Source organism: Micromys minutus (genome assembly GCF_963924665.1).
Source record: "Micromys minutus genome assembly, chromosome: 33".
NCBI classification, from domain to species: Eukaryota; Metazoa; Chordata; class Mammalia; order Rodentia; family Muridae; genus Micromys; species Micromys minutus.
In genome coordinates this window covers 9769508-9784438 of record NC_137968.1, presented here as the reverse complement: position 1 = coordinate 9784438, position 14931 = coordinate 9769508, and the positions used below count along the sequence as shown (strand labels likewise).

General features: G+C 40.2%; 1 protein-coding gene across 1 annotated transcript in view; it reads right to left on the bottom strand.

Annotated features, from left to right (window-relative positions):
• TRHR (thyrotropin releasing hormone receptor) overlaps positions 1 to 11963 on the bottom strand; it is a gene marked incomplete at its 3' end in the record, with an annotated part of 32187 nt that extends 20224 nt beyond the window's left edge. The window contains exon 1 of the mRNA XM_080909300.1: positions 11169 to 11963. Coding sequence (XP_080765426.1) covers positions 11169 to 11957 — 789 coding nt within the window. The 5' untranslated portion in view covers positions 11958 to 11963. The remainder of the gene's footprint in view (positions 1 to 11168) is intronic.
• Positions 11964 to 14931: the final 2968 nt, after the last annotated feature.

Below are 14931 nucleotides of genomic sequence, written 5' to 3'. Positions count from 1 at the left end.
CTCAACTGCTATACCTCCCAAGGCTCAAGAACCATTGTAGAAGAGGGGACAGAAAGATTGTAGGAGCCAGAAGCGGTGGATGACTATGACAAAGATGCTCTCTGGCACACCAGGGAAGTTGTACATATGACCTCACAGTGGTTCTGATAGTATAAGCTTACAGCAGACAAGAAAACCCAACATTGCAGTGGGCATGGACTCTCACTCCCAGTGGGAAATCAATAACTGCTGGGAGGAGAGTAAATTTTCTTTAGGAGTATGGGTTGTGGGAGGTTGACTAGCCAGGTGGGTACACATCCGAGAGCATATGGGTTGCACAGATTGAACATAATAGAGTTTAAAAAATGAAAGATACAAAGATACAAAATTGGGTAGATGGGGAAAGAAATGGATCTGAAAGGAGTTGGGGGTGGGATGAATATAATTATAATACATTGTAAGAAATCTTTAAAGAAGTATAAAATTACATAATTCAGATATCATGTTGATTTTTGAGTACTTATGATCTACTACTTGTGGCATTACTTCAGAAAAACCTAATAAGTAATTCTTGTTAATATCTCATTATGTGCATGGATAGACTGAAGTGTCAAGAAGTACAATGAACTCAGCTGACTATATGCCTCAGTGGGTTAAGGAGCTTGTCAACCTGAGCACAGGAATCTTATACCCAGTATATATATATATATATATATATATATATATATATATATATATATATATATATATATATGGTGAAAAGAGTGAACCATATCATGTAAGATGTTCTCTGACTACCACACAAACCAACACCCACTCATCACATGAGCTCTCTCTCTCTCTCTCTCTGTCACACACACACACACACACACACACACACACACACACACACACACACACAGAGTGTGTGTCCCTGTCCCTGTCCCCCTCCCTCTCTGTCTCTGCACTGCTCTCTTACATCACTTACTTCTTTTTCCTTTTTACTCTTAAGAGTGGGGTGTGTCCTATCTCTCATTTATTCTGTCAAATCTTTCTCTGACTCATTAATCTTTTCTGCCCCTCAATTAGACATCATTTTCAAACACAGTTGCTTTCTTCTACAAACTAATTTTACCTCCATTGTTTGAGTTTACAGATGTGCACTAAGAGAGTTTCTGTTTTCTAGCCAGAGGAATTAAATGTATGTACTAAGGGGGTGTCTGTATTTTAGATAGAGGAATTAAAGGTGAGTCATTTCAGTGGGATCACAGAGACCTAGAAGGTCTTTAGATGTAATCCCTTGTCAGAGCAGCTTGATTAAAATTCATACACACACACACACAGACACACACACTCACACAATGTCATATAAAATTAAAGTTTAATAAGTTAAAAAAATTTATATAGTTACCTGAGACATGTCCTGTGCTTTTCAGGCTATAGAGAGCACATTTTTTCTATTTTCTCTTATATTTCTGGTACACGGGATCCTTTGATTTACCTGTAACATAAGCTGACAACCTGAGGGCAATATCATGGAAACATACCAAAGTGAACAAGTAGAGAAGGCTTACAAAGTGGGGAAGAGCTTAGAACACATAGGCACAGGGAAATATTTCCTGAACTGAACACCAATGGCTTATGCTCTAAGATCAAGAATCTACAAATAGGACCTCATGAAATTTCAAAGCTTGTGTAAGACAAAACAATGGCCAGTAGATTGGGAAAGAATCTTTACTAATTAGAAGGCCAATATCCAATATATACAAAGAATTCAAGAAATTAGACTCCAGAGAATCAAACAATCCTATTAAAAATGGGGTACAGAGCTAAACAAAGAATTCTTAACTGAGAAATACCAAATGGTTGAGAAGCACCTAAAAAAATGCTCAACATCCTTAGTCATCAGGGAAATGCAAATCAGAACAATCCTGAGATTCCACCTCACACCAGTCAGAATAGCTAAGATAAAAATCTCAGATGACAGTAGATGCTGGCGAGGATGTGAAGAAATTGGAACACTCCTTCACTGTTGATGGGATTGTAAGCTGGTACAACCACACTGGAAATCGGTCTGGCAGTTCCTCAGAAAATTGAACATAGTACTACCTTAAGACACAGCTATTTCACTCCTGGGCATATACCCCAAAGATGCTCCAACATATAAAAAGGACACATGCTCCACCATGTTCATAGCAGCCTTATTATAATTTATAATAGCCAGAAGCTGGAAAGAACCCAGATGTCCTTCAACAGAGAAATGGATACAGAAAGTGTGGTACATTTACACATTTCAGCTATTAGAAACAACAACTTCATGAAATTCATAGGCAAATGGATGGAACTAGAGAATATCATCCTGAGTGAGGTAACCCAGTCACAAAAGAACACACATGGTGTGCACATACTCACTGATAAGCAGATACTAGCTCCAGAGATCTCTGAATACCCAAGAAAGAATTCTCAATTATGAAGCTCAAAGAGAAGGAAGACCAAAATGTGGATGCCTCAGTCTTTCTTAGAAGGGAGAACAAAACATTCATGGGAGGAAATGCAAGGTAAAATCAAGAAACAGGGATTGAGGGAAAGATTGAAGAAAAGGTAGAGACTGTCTCTCCTGGGGATCCACCCCATATGCAGCTACCAAACCCAAGCACTGTTGCTGATGCCAAGAATTACTTACTGGCAGGAACCAGATAGAGCTGCTTCCTCAGGGGCTCTGCAGAGTCATACAGATTCAGCTGGGCATGCTTGCAGCTAACCACTGGACTGAACATGGGGACTCCAATGATGGTGCTAAAGAAAGGGCTGAAGGAGCTGAATGGGGTAGCAACATCATGGGAAGAACAACATCATCAATCAACCAAACCCTCCAGAACTCCCATGGAGTAAAACACCAACCATTGAGCACACATTGAGAGACTTATTGATCCAATTGCATATGTAGCAGAAGATAGCAGTGTCTGGCATCAATGTGAGAAGAAGCTTTTGGTCAAGAGGCAACTTGCTCTCCCAATGTAGGGGAATGCCAAGGTAATGGGGTGGAGACAGTGATTAGCATGAATGTAGCTCCTTGAAGACAAGTAGAGGGGGAGGAGGATGGGAGATGGGTGTGGGAAGGGGATAACATTTCAAATGTAAGTACAGAGAGTATCTAACTTAAAAAAGAAAAAAAGAAGCATAGTTGTGGAAAACACACAAGAAAAGAAAAAAAAGAAAAAGAAAAAGATCACAAGGAATAAATTAAGTTGATACTCTGTGTGAGCATGCGTGCATGTGTGTGTGTATCCTAGATAAATCTGTGGGAAAAAACACATGCAAATAAAAAATGTTCTCTCTTTTCACTCTGTGCTATATGTAATAATATCACTACACTCCAGCTAAGACTTTGTGTTTCTTAGCTGTCAAATTTCCTTGTTAAACTGCTGGTTTTGGCTTTACATGTCTCTAACCTGCAATCCTTCCTTCTCATCTCAATCATTGCTTCTTACCTCAAGCCTCACAAGCTTCTTGCTGGATTAAAAAGTACTCATTTCTGATTCCTTGATTCCTGCTGACTAGGACATATAATTTTATGAACCAAGTTGTAAAGGTCAAGGTTCATTTTCTACTGTCACTAGGAAAGGCGGTAGTGGTTCCTTAGTGCTTTATGACCAAGTTCAGATGCCTTCAGATGAAGCAAAATACCTGCCAACATCTTATTTTGGACACCTTGACTACACAGATAACCTGTGCCTCTCTGAAAGCCTTTGCTTTTTGTGTTTACTCGAGACACTGGCTTATTCTTTAAGAATAGGAGCAGGTTGTACTGTATCCCGGGATGCTCTCCATCCTTAAGTGCTACAACCACTCCTTCATTGTTGCTTCTTCGGTGCACTATAAACCTTAATATCCTACCTCCCCCTTGCTATTAGTGTCAATCTTTTACGTCTTACAGTAAGTTCTATACACACTGTTATGGCTTCTCTGAAATAGTGCCTGGCCCGAAATTGGTGCTCAACAAATGATTATTGGATTGAAGAAACAACAGGCAAGCAAAGCCATAAAGCATGATAAAGTTTTCAAAGACAGACAAGAGAGAAATCTATTTATCATCTATCTATCTATATATCTGTCTGTCTATCTATCTATCTATCTATCATCTATCTATCTATTTATCATCTATCTATCTATCTATCTATCTATCCAACTATCTATCTATCTATCTATCTATCTATGCAAGAAGTATTTTAGGAAAACTACTCACTGGTGGGCATTCTCATTTGCCTGGATGTATTGCTGTCTTTGCACTGATATTCACATAGTTTATCTTCCCTAGGTCGCCAATGCTTTACTTCTTTACACCTCTTGTCCAAGATTGTGTCTTCATTTTGTAGAGGAGTTTTAAAGAATTTTGTATTATACAGTAAATTGTCTGAGTATGTGGTGTTTCTCAATTGGCCTTGACAGCATTGTAGGAAAAAAAATCTTCCCAAAAAAAGGTCTTATCTACTAACTTAATCACTACTCAGTGATCAGTTTCACTTGTGTTATTTTGGAATTTAAAGAAGAATTTAATAGAAGAGATGCAAGTTTTTCTTTTAATTAGGGAAGATTTGGGCACACACGGGCAGTATTTTCTCATGGGACAAAATAGAGCCTTGGGCAGGACTGAGGCTGAAGCATCGAGTTCTTACACTCCTACTTATATTGCATGTGGAAAGTGTTGTCTTTAAGGTATACTCATCCAAACAGAAATATGTGGGAAAACAGGGAAAGACTTTGTATTCACTGATTCATGTGGTGAAGTTGCAATAAGGGAGGTCCACCATGTTGCGATGGTTATGACGTGGAGGTGGGAAGAGAGACTGACAACCTGCTCTTGCAAAGCCTGTACCCAGGCTACAGGATACCACCTTCTCCTTACTCTTCAGCAGCTACCATATTCCACCTTTTGTTCTGAACATAGTAGAAGGTTCTTACTATTATCGATATTAGAAGTTATAAAAGACAGACAAGATAATAATTCTGAGTGGCCAAAATTACTGAATCAAACATATCTGCAAAATACTGCAAAAGCATAGGGGGAAAATAAGCGCTTTTATGTATACTGTTAGTGGGGGAATCAGCTGGGTAGCACTGCCTGAGAATTTCAGGAAAAGCTCTGAGGGATGCAGGAGAGATGGAATTGAGATTTGAAAGACAACTGGGAAACTGCCAGAGGAAGGATGCTCTGGCTGAGAAGAGAGCATACTCAGAGAAGGGAAAATAATTCATTTCTGCTGGAGCATAACGTGGAAGTCAAGAGAGCCATGGGAGATGAAGATGAAAGCATGGAACGATGCCAGGATTTTATTTGTTATGCCAGGTAGTTTAAATGTTAAGCTTTAGGGAACCCTAAAATCTATGCTTGATAATGTAGTTCTGCATGGGAGAGATCGTTTAGGGAGTAATGTGGTTGGGTGGAGTAGAACAGGAGTTGGAAGGTCTAGAGACGTGTTTATTGAACCACCACAGTGAGAGGGCAGTTACTCTCCACAGTGCTGTTGCTGGGGGAGGAGTTACCAGTAGAACTCTACTGAGAGTTACCAGTAGACCCACTAGGTACTTACTGCTGCTTACGTTTAGGTTAGGGGATAACAGGAGTAAATGTGTTTAGACAGACTCCTGGGTTTCTATCGTGGAAACATAAACCAGAGAAGAGAGAGATACAGGTTTATAAAGTAGAGAAAGAGCTTAATTAGATTTTTTTGATATGACGTAAATGTATGATGTCCAAAATGCCATCATCAATATGGACCAGAAGATGATTTCTCGAAGCAAGGGAATAGAAGGAAGCGTATGGAAAGAATCAATGACCTCATAGAGGTTACTCGCTAAACCAGGTGATCCTTAAGAATCGCTTGTTTTAAGATCTGCAGCGGTAAAGGCATTCCTCTTTTGTAGAATCTACAGATCTTTGATGGTGAAATCTTGGCTAAAGGCTGCCAATCTCAAATTGCAAACAAACAGGGTGTTCTCATCCAGGATAAAGGACACAAAGCACACAGCTGCAGAGGTTATCATTTAGTATAATTATGGGAAATGTCCTTGAGGCAGCATATGAATTAGAAAATGATTTTTTTTTTCAGACAGTGTTCCTCTATGTAGCCTTTGCTGTCCTGGAAGTCACTCGATGGACCAAGGTGGCATTAAACTCAGAGATCCACCTACCTCTGCCTTCTCAACACTGGGATTAAAAGCATGTGCCACCACCCCCCAGACAGGAAGTTATTCTTTAATAATAAAATCCAAGTGGCTCACGTAGCTGTACATGTGTTGTGATGAGCTAAATTTTTTTTCTTACTTAGAGATTTGTTTTATATTAGTATGAACATAGTTGAATTCACATGACTAGAAGAAGTAAAACAAGAAGATGAAAGGTAAGCCTGTGGAAACAGCCCCAGTAAACCTGGGAAAACTTTAGTGAGGGATTGGGGCTGAAAAGCGCCACTATACTTTGTTTTGCAAGGCCAATCATTGGGTAAGTCCATGGCTGGGAGAGAAGATTCCACTATATTGAGATATTGCATTGGATTTGGAAGCAAGGGGAGGTGGGGTTGTTTTCTAAAATGTTCATACAGCTGCCAGTTGCGAGTCATGAAACCTAAAATCTTCTGTGTTCTCAACCCCTACATCCGGGCCATTCCACTCTTTTGCTTTTGTTTGTTTGCTTATGTATTTAAATAGAGTCTTCAGACCCATCCACTTGCCTAAGAATTTCGTAAAGTCATTATTTCTAATAGCTGTGTAGTACTCCATTGAGTAAATATACCACAATTTTTGTATCCACTCATAACCCAGTCACAAAAGAACAGACATAATGTACAGTCACTGATAAGTGGATACTATCCCCAGAAAGCTCTGAATACCTAAGAAGCAACTCACAGATTATATTAAGCTTAAAAAAAAAAGGAAAGGGCAAAAAGTGAAAGCTTAAGTCCTTCTTAGAAAAACAAAGTAAGTGTATAGCACTCTCTCAGAGTGCGGTACACCCAGACCTTAAATCATTAATAATCCAAGAGCTAAGAAGATAGCCTTGTTGCAATTCTTGGTATTTAAAAATTATTATGTTTAATCTGTTCATACCAAGAAAACTTGATTATTTCTATGCTAGGTTTTGTTTTACATGTACTTTGTGCTCATTGTAACTAGTAAGATTTCGATGCATACTATCAAACCTTTAAAAAAAAATCAGTTACTGACAAAAGTACATTCATAGAGTTTTATCCAAAAATGCTTTTTAAAAATGTGTACATTTATCTCTGTTTTCCTTAAAATAAAGTTGTTTAAAATAAATAAATTAATAGAGTCTCCATATGTAGGCTGCTGGGCTGTCCATTGGCCAACCTTGTACTAGTCTTCCTGCCTTGCCTTTCCAGGGCAGATATTACAGGCTTGTGCCACCACACTGGAGTTAATCTGTGCTCTGTTCAATATCACTTCTTTCTCTAAAAACTACACACACACACACACACACACACACACACACACAGTTGCACCACAAATATGGGTGGTTAATGTTAAACAGAGACTGGAGGAAGGCAGAAGAGAGGTGAGCAGGCACAACAGAAGCTTTACTTCCATGAAAAAAAACCCTAAATATCTAGGGCTGCTTCAGAGTGGAACAGAAGGACACAGGGAAGATTTAATTCCTGAAAAGAGCTGGCAGGCAGGGACAGAGCAAACACAAATTTTATCTGGTGCATCTCACTTGATTTCAGCAAGAACTCTACAAGTGAATTGTTTGGGCTTTGTTTGTTCTGTTCTGTTTTACCCATTTTACTGATGAGAAAACTGGGGCTTAAAAAAAACTGATTACTTTTACTATTTGCATGCTCTTTAAAAATTTTACTTTTAATATTTTGTGAGTAAAGGAGAGAAGCAAGCATAGATTCTATGGTGATTATAATAATTTAAACTGATCCAATTAAAGCAAAAGAAAAGAAATATAAGAAAATGGAAGTGGTGGTCTTTGACAGAGAGTTCTCCTTCCTTTATTCTTAATCCCTTAAGCGTCCCACAAGACACTGTTACTTCATAACCTACTAATCACTGCCACCATCATCAGTGCGGTCCCCAAATGGCATGTGTTACTTTAGAGAGGGAAGCTGGTTTTGTTTTGTTTTTGGGATTTCAAGAGGTTTTATTTTTCCCCCCAGTAAATCAGAGGTGTCTTAAACACTTTATAGATAAACAGCTGCAATGTTAAAGACTGAATTAATAAAAATACTGTAATAAAAAGGAATACAATCTCTGGGAGCTTCTATCAGGACCTGCTCACCGTACTTACACAGCTGGACTGAAAACAAAACCAGAAGCATGCCCTTTAAGATACATTGCATATCACTGCAGTCCACAGAAAGTCAATATTTGAGATGAGTTTGTCTATTGCTAGTACAGGATTTTACCGAGGGAGGCTTCTGTGCTTCCAAACATTTTAGATTCTATGAATGATGCAGACACACGGGATAGAGATGGCTTGTCTTCACAGTGCTGCTACCATCCTGATGGTCCAGATGTGAGTCTGATGCCATATTGGATGGTACAGCTTTCATCCCTATGTCTTGCATTTTATCCACATTGCTGTAAATTTTCCCATGGGTCAGTGGTCCTCAACCTTTGGTTCACAACCCTTTAGAAGGTCAAAAGAACCTTTCACAGGGGTGGCCTAACATTGTTGTTAGATACTTGCATTATGATTTAAAACAGTAGCAAAATTACAGTTATGAGAAAGCAGTAAAAATAATTTTAGGGTTGAAGTCCGTAAAACATGAGAAGCTGTATTAAAGGACCAAATCACCAGGAAGGATAAAAACCACTGCTGCAGAGAATCTTACTTTTGCTTATAACAACACCAGCTACTCTCAGGGTAGGTAACTTTCTGATTCCCTGCTCCATTTCTCGCCTTTCCGGTCTTCCTCATGTTGAGCTGTCAGTTTCTCATGTCTAAACACTACATTGCTCTCACGTTTACCATGCACACCCTTTGAAAAGATTGTGAACCTATTGCTGATGCCAAGAAGTGCTTGCTGACAGGAGCCTGGTACAGCTGTCTCCTGAGAGGCTCTGCCAGATCCTGACCAATACAGATGGGGCTGCTCTAAGTCAACCGTCAGACTGATCACATCACAGGGTCCCCAGTGGTGGAATTAGGGGAAGGACTGGGGGAGGTGAAGGGGCCTTATCTGGCATCAGTGGGAGGGAAGGCCCTTGGTCCTGTGAAGGCTTGATGCCCCAGTGTAGAGGAATGCTAAGGGCGGTGAGGTGGGAGTGGGGTGGTGGGTTGGGGAGCACCCTCACAGAAGCAGGGTAAGGGGGATGAGATAGGAGGTTTGCAGAGGGGAAACTGGGAAAGAGGACAACCTTTGAAAAGTAAATAAATAAAATAATCCAATTTTTTTAAAAAAAGAGAAGGGCAATATTTATTAATATATAGTAATCAAAATATTTCAAAAGCTTAGTAAAAAAAATGCTTTGTTGAAAAAAAAAATCCTCCAAATCCTTTAGCCTTACATTAAGAAAAGAGAAAAGATTGTGAGCATGTAACGTCATTAGCAATCTAAAGCACATTATTAGTGCTGATTGGTGCTAATGACTGTAATTGAAATAAAGGACATTAAGCCAGACAAACAAGCTTAAAAAAATTATAACCAGAATATAAATGTGAGTATTAAGAACACATTTTCTAACTGACCTACCTTGCTTCTAATATTAGCTTATGTTTGGTCCCTAATTAAGATGTGCATATTATATATTGTTATATTATAGTTGCTAACATTTGTCTTGACAGATGGTCAATGTAACTCTCACCGTTCCCATGAATCAAGCTTCAGTTAGTGGCCACTTATACCTTGTATTAGTACAGACACCGTAGCATTGCTGCCTGTGTTCAGAAGAAAAAACTTCGTAGTAGTTAGTCATGAGCTCCCTTCTCTCTTTGTACTATAGGTCAAGTGAACCAATGTCACATGTCATTTAAAATGCTGCATGCATTCCTTTTAACTACAGCTTTCCTCATTGCAAACATCCTCACTGGTATGTTTGCTCTACTATGCGAATGTATACACATGTCACAGTTTATCCAGCCACAATTCATAACATATTAGGTAACCCAGAGATTCAGAACTTACAAGCACATACATGCTTCTAAAAGCATACTCATTTTTCTACATGCATAAATAGAATTAACTGCAGAAAGAAAAAAAAAAACCCTCCAAGTGATTTGAAAAAAAAAAAAAACCCTATATTGTTGATTTGATGATTTTTCATTATGAGAATATTTACTTCATATTCATTACAAATAAAGAAAGAGAAAAAGTTTAGGGATCAGCTCCTAAGTATCTCAGGACAGTTGTGCAGACACAAACAGTATAGAGCCTTCTATTTTTACATCATCTTATAAGTGAGACACCAACTAATAAAACCATCAGTCCACTGCAGCCACAGGCACATTAGTTTATATTGAAGCACAAGAGTTCCAGTAATGCTAAGCCAGAAATCCTACATTCAAATTTGTTTATAACAGATCCAGTTTGATGTTGGCCATTCTTTTGAATCCAGCCCCCACCCCCCTTCCCAAGGAAGATGTTTTCCCAGCTCCTGTATGCCAAGACTGCTTGGAAAGATCTATAGAAAAGGATTAGAGAATCATCTCTCACCAAGACCCATCAGATAAGGCAAATTACTTGTCTTTTGTGGGAGTCAGTGGTAACTCTACAATGTAAGAAAAGTTCCATTATTTTGCTTCACTAATCAATTGTTAAATTCTCCTTGGTAAATGTATAGTACACTTCCTGAAAGGTAATTCTTTGTCATGCAACAGGATTTTTTCTCTACAGAGGCCAGAAGTAGTCTGAATGCTTTGATAATACTTTTTTTTTTTTTTTTTTTTTTTTTTAAGAAAGAAAGGAGTACTTTAAAATCAAGGTTGCTGGGGTTCTGTCTACAGTCTCCATATCTTAATATGAAACTGCTTCCTGCTGGAATGCTATCAGATCTCTCCACTTATTTTTAGATCTTCAGTTGATCCAGAGGTGCGCTTAATATGCAAAGCAGAAGCTTATGCCATGAGACATCTGCATGATTGTATTTTTGTTTCTGCCATCAGCTAAGTAGGGCAAAGTTTATCCCATCTCCCAAAGACTCAATTTCATATTTCCTCCCTTGACTTGGAAGCTCAGTTTGCTTACCTGCTTTCTGGAAGAAACGGTGCTGTTGAAACATCTGTTGGTGGTGTTTAAATTCAAATTCTTGTTCTGATGGATGGAGTCGTTTTTCCACGTCTTAGAGTTTTCTTTAGGGTCTGAAGGGATGGGGTTTAAGAAGAGGATTCTAGCTATAAATCCATAAAGTACAGTGGCTAGGATCATTGGCATGACATAAAAGACCCCAAAGTCCATTAGGTAAATAGGTGAGTAGTAATTCCTGGAGATCTTGTAGCCGCAGGATATCACAATGGCATCTTTGTAGGTGCTGATATTGAGATCCAGCAGGAAGAACCAGAGCATGCAGTAAATGGATGTGAAGGCCCAGACAAAGATAATGATTTTTTTGGCCCTGGAAAACGTGCAGAGAAACTGGGCTTTGATGGGGTGACAGATTGCGATGTACCTCTCAATGGTAAAGGCTGTTATTGAACACGAGGATGCGTTAATTCCTAAGTACTGGAGATAGGTAATGCAGAGGCAGCCAACATACCCATAGACCCAGGAACCACAGATGCTGTCGGTTATGTTGGGGAGGCCTGCAGCCACCAGGACCATGAGATCCGCTACAGCCAGACTCACCAGGTAGCAGTTGGTGGGGGTCCTCATGTGCTTTGTTCTCATGACCACGAGGACCACCATGACGTTGCCCACAATGCCCAGTCCACAAATAACCACCACAAGTAAGATGGTGACTACTTGGTACTCGAGGGCCACGGCTGCTCGTGTCTGGAGCTCGGTTTGGTTCAGGTCACTGATGGTGTCATTCTCCATTTTTGGTGGCTTGAGGCTTCTCTGTCACAGAGGCTCTTTAACACATATTTCCAGCCTTCGCCTTTTTGTTGCTCATTTGTTTGGGAAATAGTTCTCCCCCCCCTGCGAAAAGCCACACACATGTTCACTCAGAATCCCTCCATTTCCAATAAAGTCCCACTCACAGGCAACTCTTTTCCCCTCTTTACACCTCTAAGATCCGACACTAATGGGGTGCCAAAGCACTTCTGAAAACTCCCTTTCCTCCTGTGTTTGTATTTGGTCTTTTGCAATTCTAGGCAACATGGTTTGTTTTGACCACATCACATTAAAAGGGACAATTAAACAACCCTCTCTTCACAGAGAGAAAAAAAGAAATCTTAAGAAAAGAGAACCAGAAAAGTGTCCTGTTTTGAAACTGGGTCCAGTTGAAAAAACAAAAACAAATAAACAACTCCAGACTACCAAGACCCAAAAAATGTGCTAGTCGAAAATAAAGAGAAACCTCTCAGATGCTCTGGAAAAGTCCAGCGCAGAAGAAAATGTATCAGAGGAAAAAAGCCAAATTGTCCAGTGAACAAGCCTGGTAGGAATTTTGCTTCCAGCACTTACAGTGAAGTCTCACTGGTAAAAAAAATAACAGGTTAGGTTTGGCACTTAACTTCCCCATGCCCCAAGTCCCCAGCCTTAATAGAAGACAGATTCCTCTCTTACCTCCGTCACTCGATCACGCTGCCTGCTTCTCTGGGTAGATGACCTGCTAATAGGTCCAAGTTTCCAGTCGTGCAGAAGAAATCTTGTGCAGTCTGTCCGGCAGGAAGATCACTTAGCGTAGGCTCAGTCTTCCTGAGCAGCAGTTCCTCTAAACCAACTCCTGACAGACCACACAGCCGCAGTAACGGAAGCAGCAGGCTCGGCACAGAAGCTGTCAAACCATAGATCGTCCCTTAATGAGAGCTCTCTCTCTCTCTCTCTCTCTCTCTCTCTCTCTCTCTCTCTCTCTCTCTCTCACACACACACACACACACACACACACACACACTCACAAGTGCTAGCCAATCCTGACTGATTCAGAGTCTCCTGTTGAAGAATTTACTTTTAACCATGTGGCTGACACAATGCTTAGTGTGGAAAGCTAATCACAGATCAAAAGGCTCCAGAAGGAGCTGAGCTTGTAGGTAAAGATGCTCTGAGTTCCGCAGAAACTCTTGCGCCTGAGCTGCTCTGAAATGCCTTTTTACGTCTTGCTTGATGGGATTTTAGGAGGTTGCAAAAATCTTCTGGCCAAAGGCTCTTGAAGCAATAGAGTCGGCTTTGAAACTTCTGATATGGAAAAGCTTGTACTGTTTCTCCACGAAACCAGTAAACCTGCCCCCCCTCTTTCAATGAATGAAAAATGAGTTAAAATAGATTTTAAACCATTTTAATTGTGAGATTCTGAGGATCACATAAAAGTTTTATTTTTCTTTTTAAATGACCTGAAGACAATGTAGGGGTATATATTTGCAATCACTGTGGCTGGAAGTCCGGAGGGTTGAGAATTTGAAACCAGTTTGGGCTGTATATCTAGATCCTGAGTCATGAATAAACAAGCAAACATAGGAAACAGGTAAATAAGATCAACAAAATCCACCTGTGGAGACTTGTGCTCCAGGCCCCCTGTTTGCTGCAGGTACCTTTGTCCCTTACATTATCGCCTAAAATGTCAACCACGGAATCAATCCGTGAAAGCTTTATCTCAACTATGTTTCGACAACGGACAGTTATCCAGTGAAATTCTAGCCAAGAGTCACTGCCGTCCCCAGGGTTTGAGATGAAATGTGTTACAGAATCAGTGTCATTTTGGAAAAGCACAGCCAGCCTGATTGTTAGCTCTCAAAGCCACCTGTGGCAACTCTACAACGTGGCTCGTCTCTGGGCTGGATACATCAACTGCTAATGTCTGTGTGCTTTTACCTGAGCAGCGCGAAATGAAAAGGCACCTTTAGCTGGAATCCCAGCATGTGACACCAATTCTTTATTTGACAAGACCAGATCCTCCTCAGAAGAGTTTATTTTAAGTAGACAGGACCACTAGGGCATCAGAATTGTGTTCAAAGCCAGGTAGCAATGAGAGGCAACACTCAGAGCCATAGTGAATGACCCCTACCCTTTGACTCATGGAGGGAAACTTTAGCACCCATTTCTTTCCCAAAATTAGCTGTTGCTACAAATTAATGTCCCAGAGGCCACTGTCGGCATTCAGATGTAAAGTGCTTGGCCTGAACAGAAGCAGCTCAAGTGGGATTTAAAACACTTAGATTATTTTTACCTTTCAAAATCTAGAAATTGCATATTGAAATCAGAATTTTTTTTTTCTCCTGAAAATTCAAAGGGTTGTGGTGCTGATGGGCCAACTGTCCCACATGGAGGCTGACTGACAATGGACAACTGTGAGTGAAAGGTTGTCAGAATCCTTGATGTAAGATGCAATCTCTTCCATCCTCTACATGACCCACAGCCTTCTCCCTGTCGGCTATGCAAGTCACCTCCTTGTCGGTAATCACACGTGTACAATCTCTGTCAGTATTTGTGTTTTGGCGTCTGAATCATTTTCTAGTGTTTAGGGAGAAAGAGAGGACATCAGTCCAGTACGCATTCTTTTGTCCTGGACACATTTGTGCCCGCATACTAGTTTGTTCCTTCAACTGGTTTAACAGACTGACCCTTTCTCTCCGGCCTACAGAGCAGAAGAGACTCAGAATGTTTTCTTTCTTGTCTGTTAATCGGGATGCAACGCTCTGTACAAGGGAGGCGTTTTCTCCCTCCTTTATCCTGACTTCACTGCAAATAAAAATCCTTCGTCAGAAAGCATATCTTACCTTCTTATTCTCCCAGGGCCTTTATTCAGCCTTCAGGTTTCAGAGGTGGTGTGATGTCACTCTCTGCTGTGTATCATTGTCATAAAGTGAGCACTTGTTGGGGAGTCAGGGCTTTCAATTCTGCCTCCATGTCG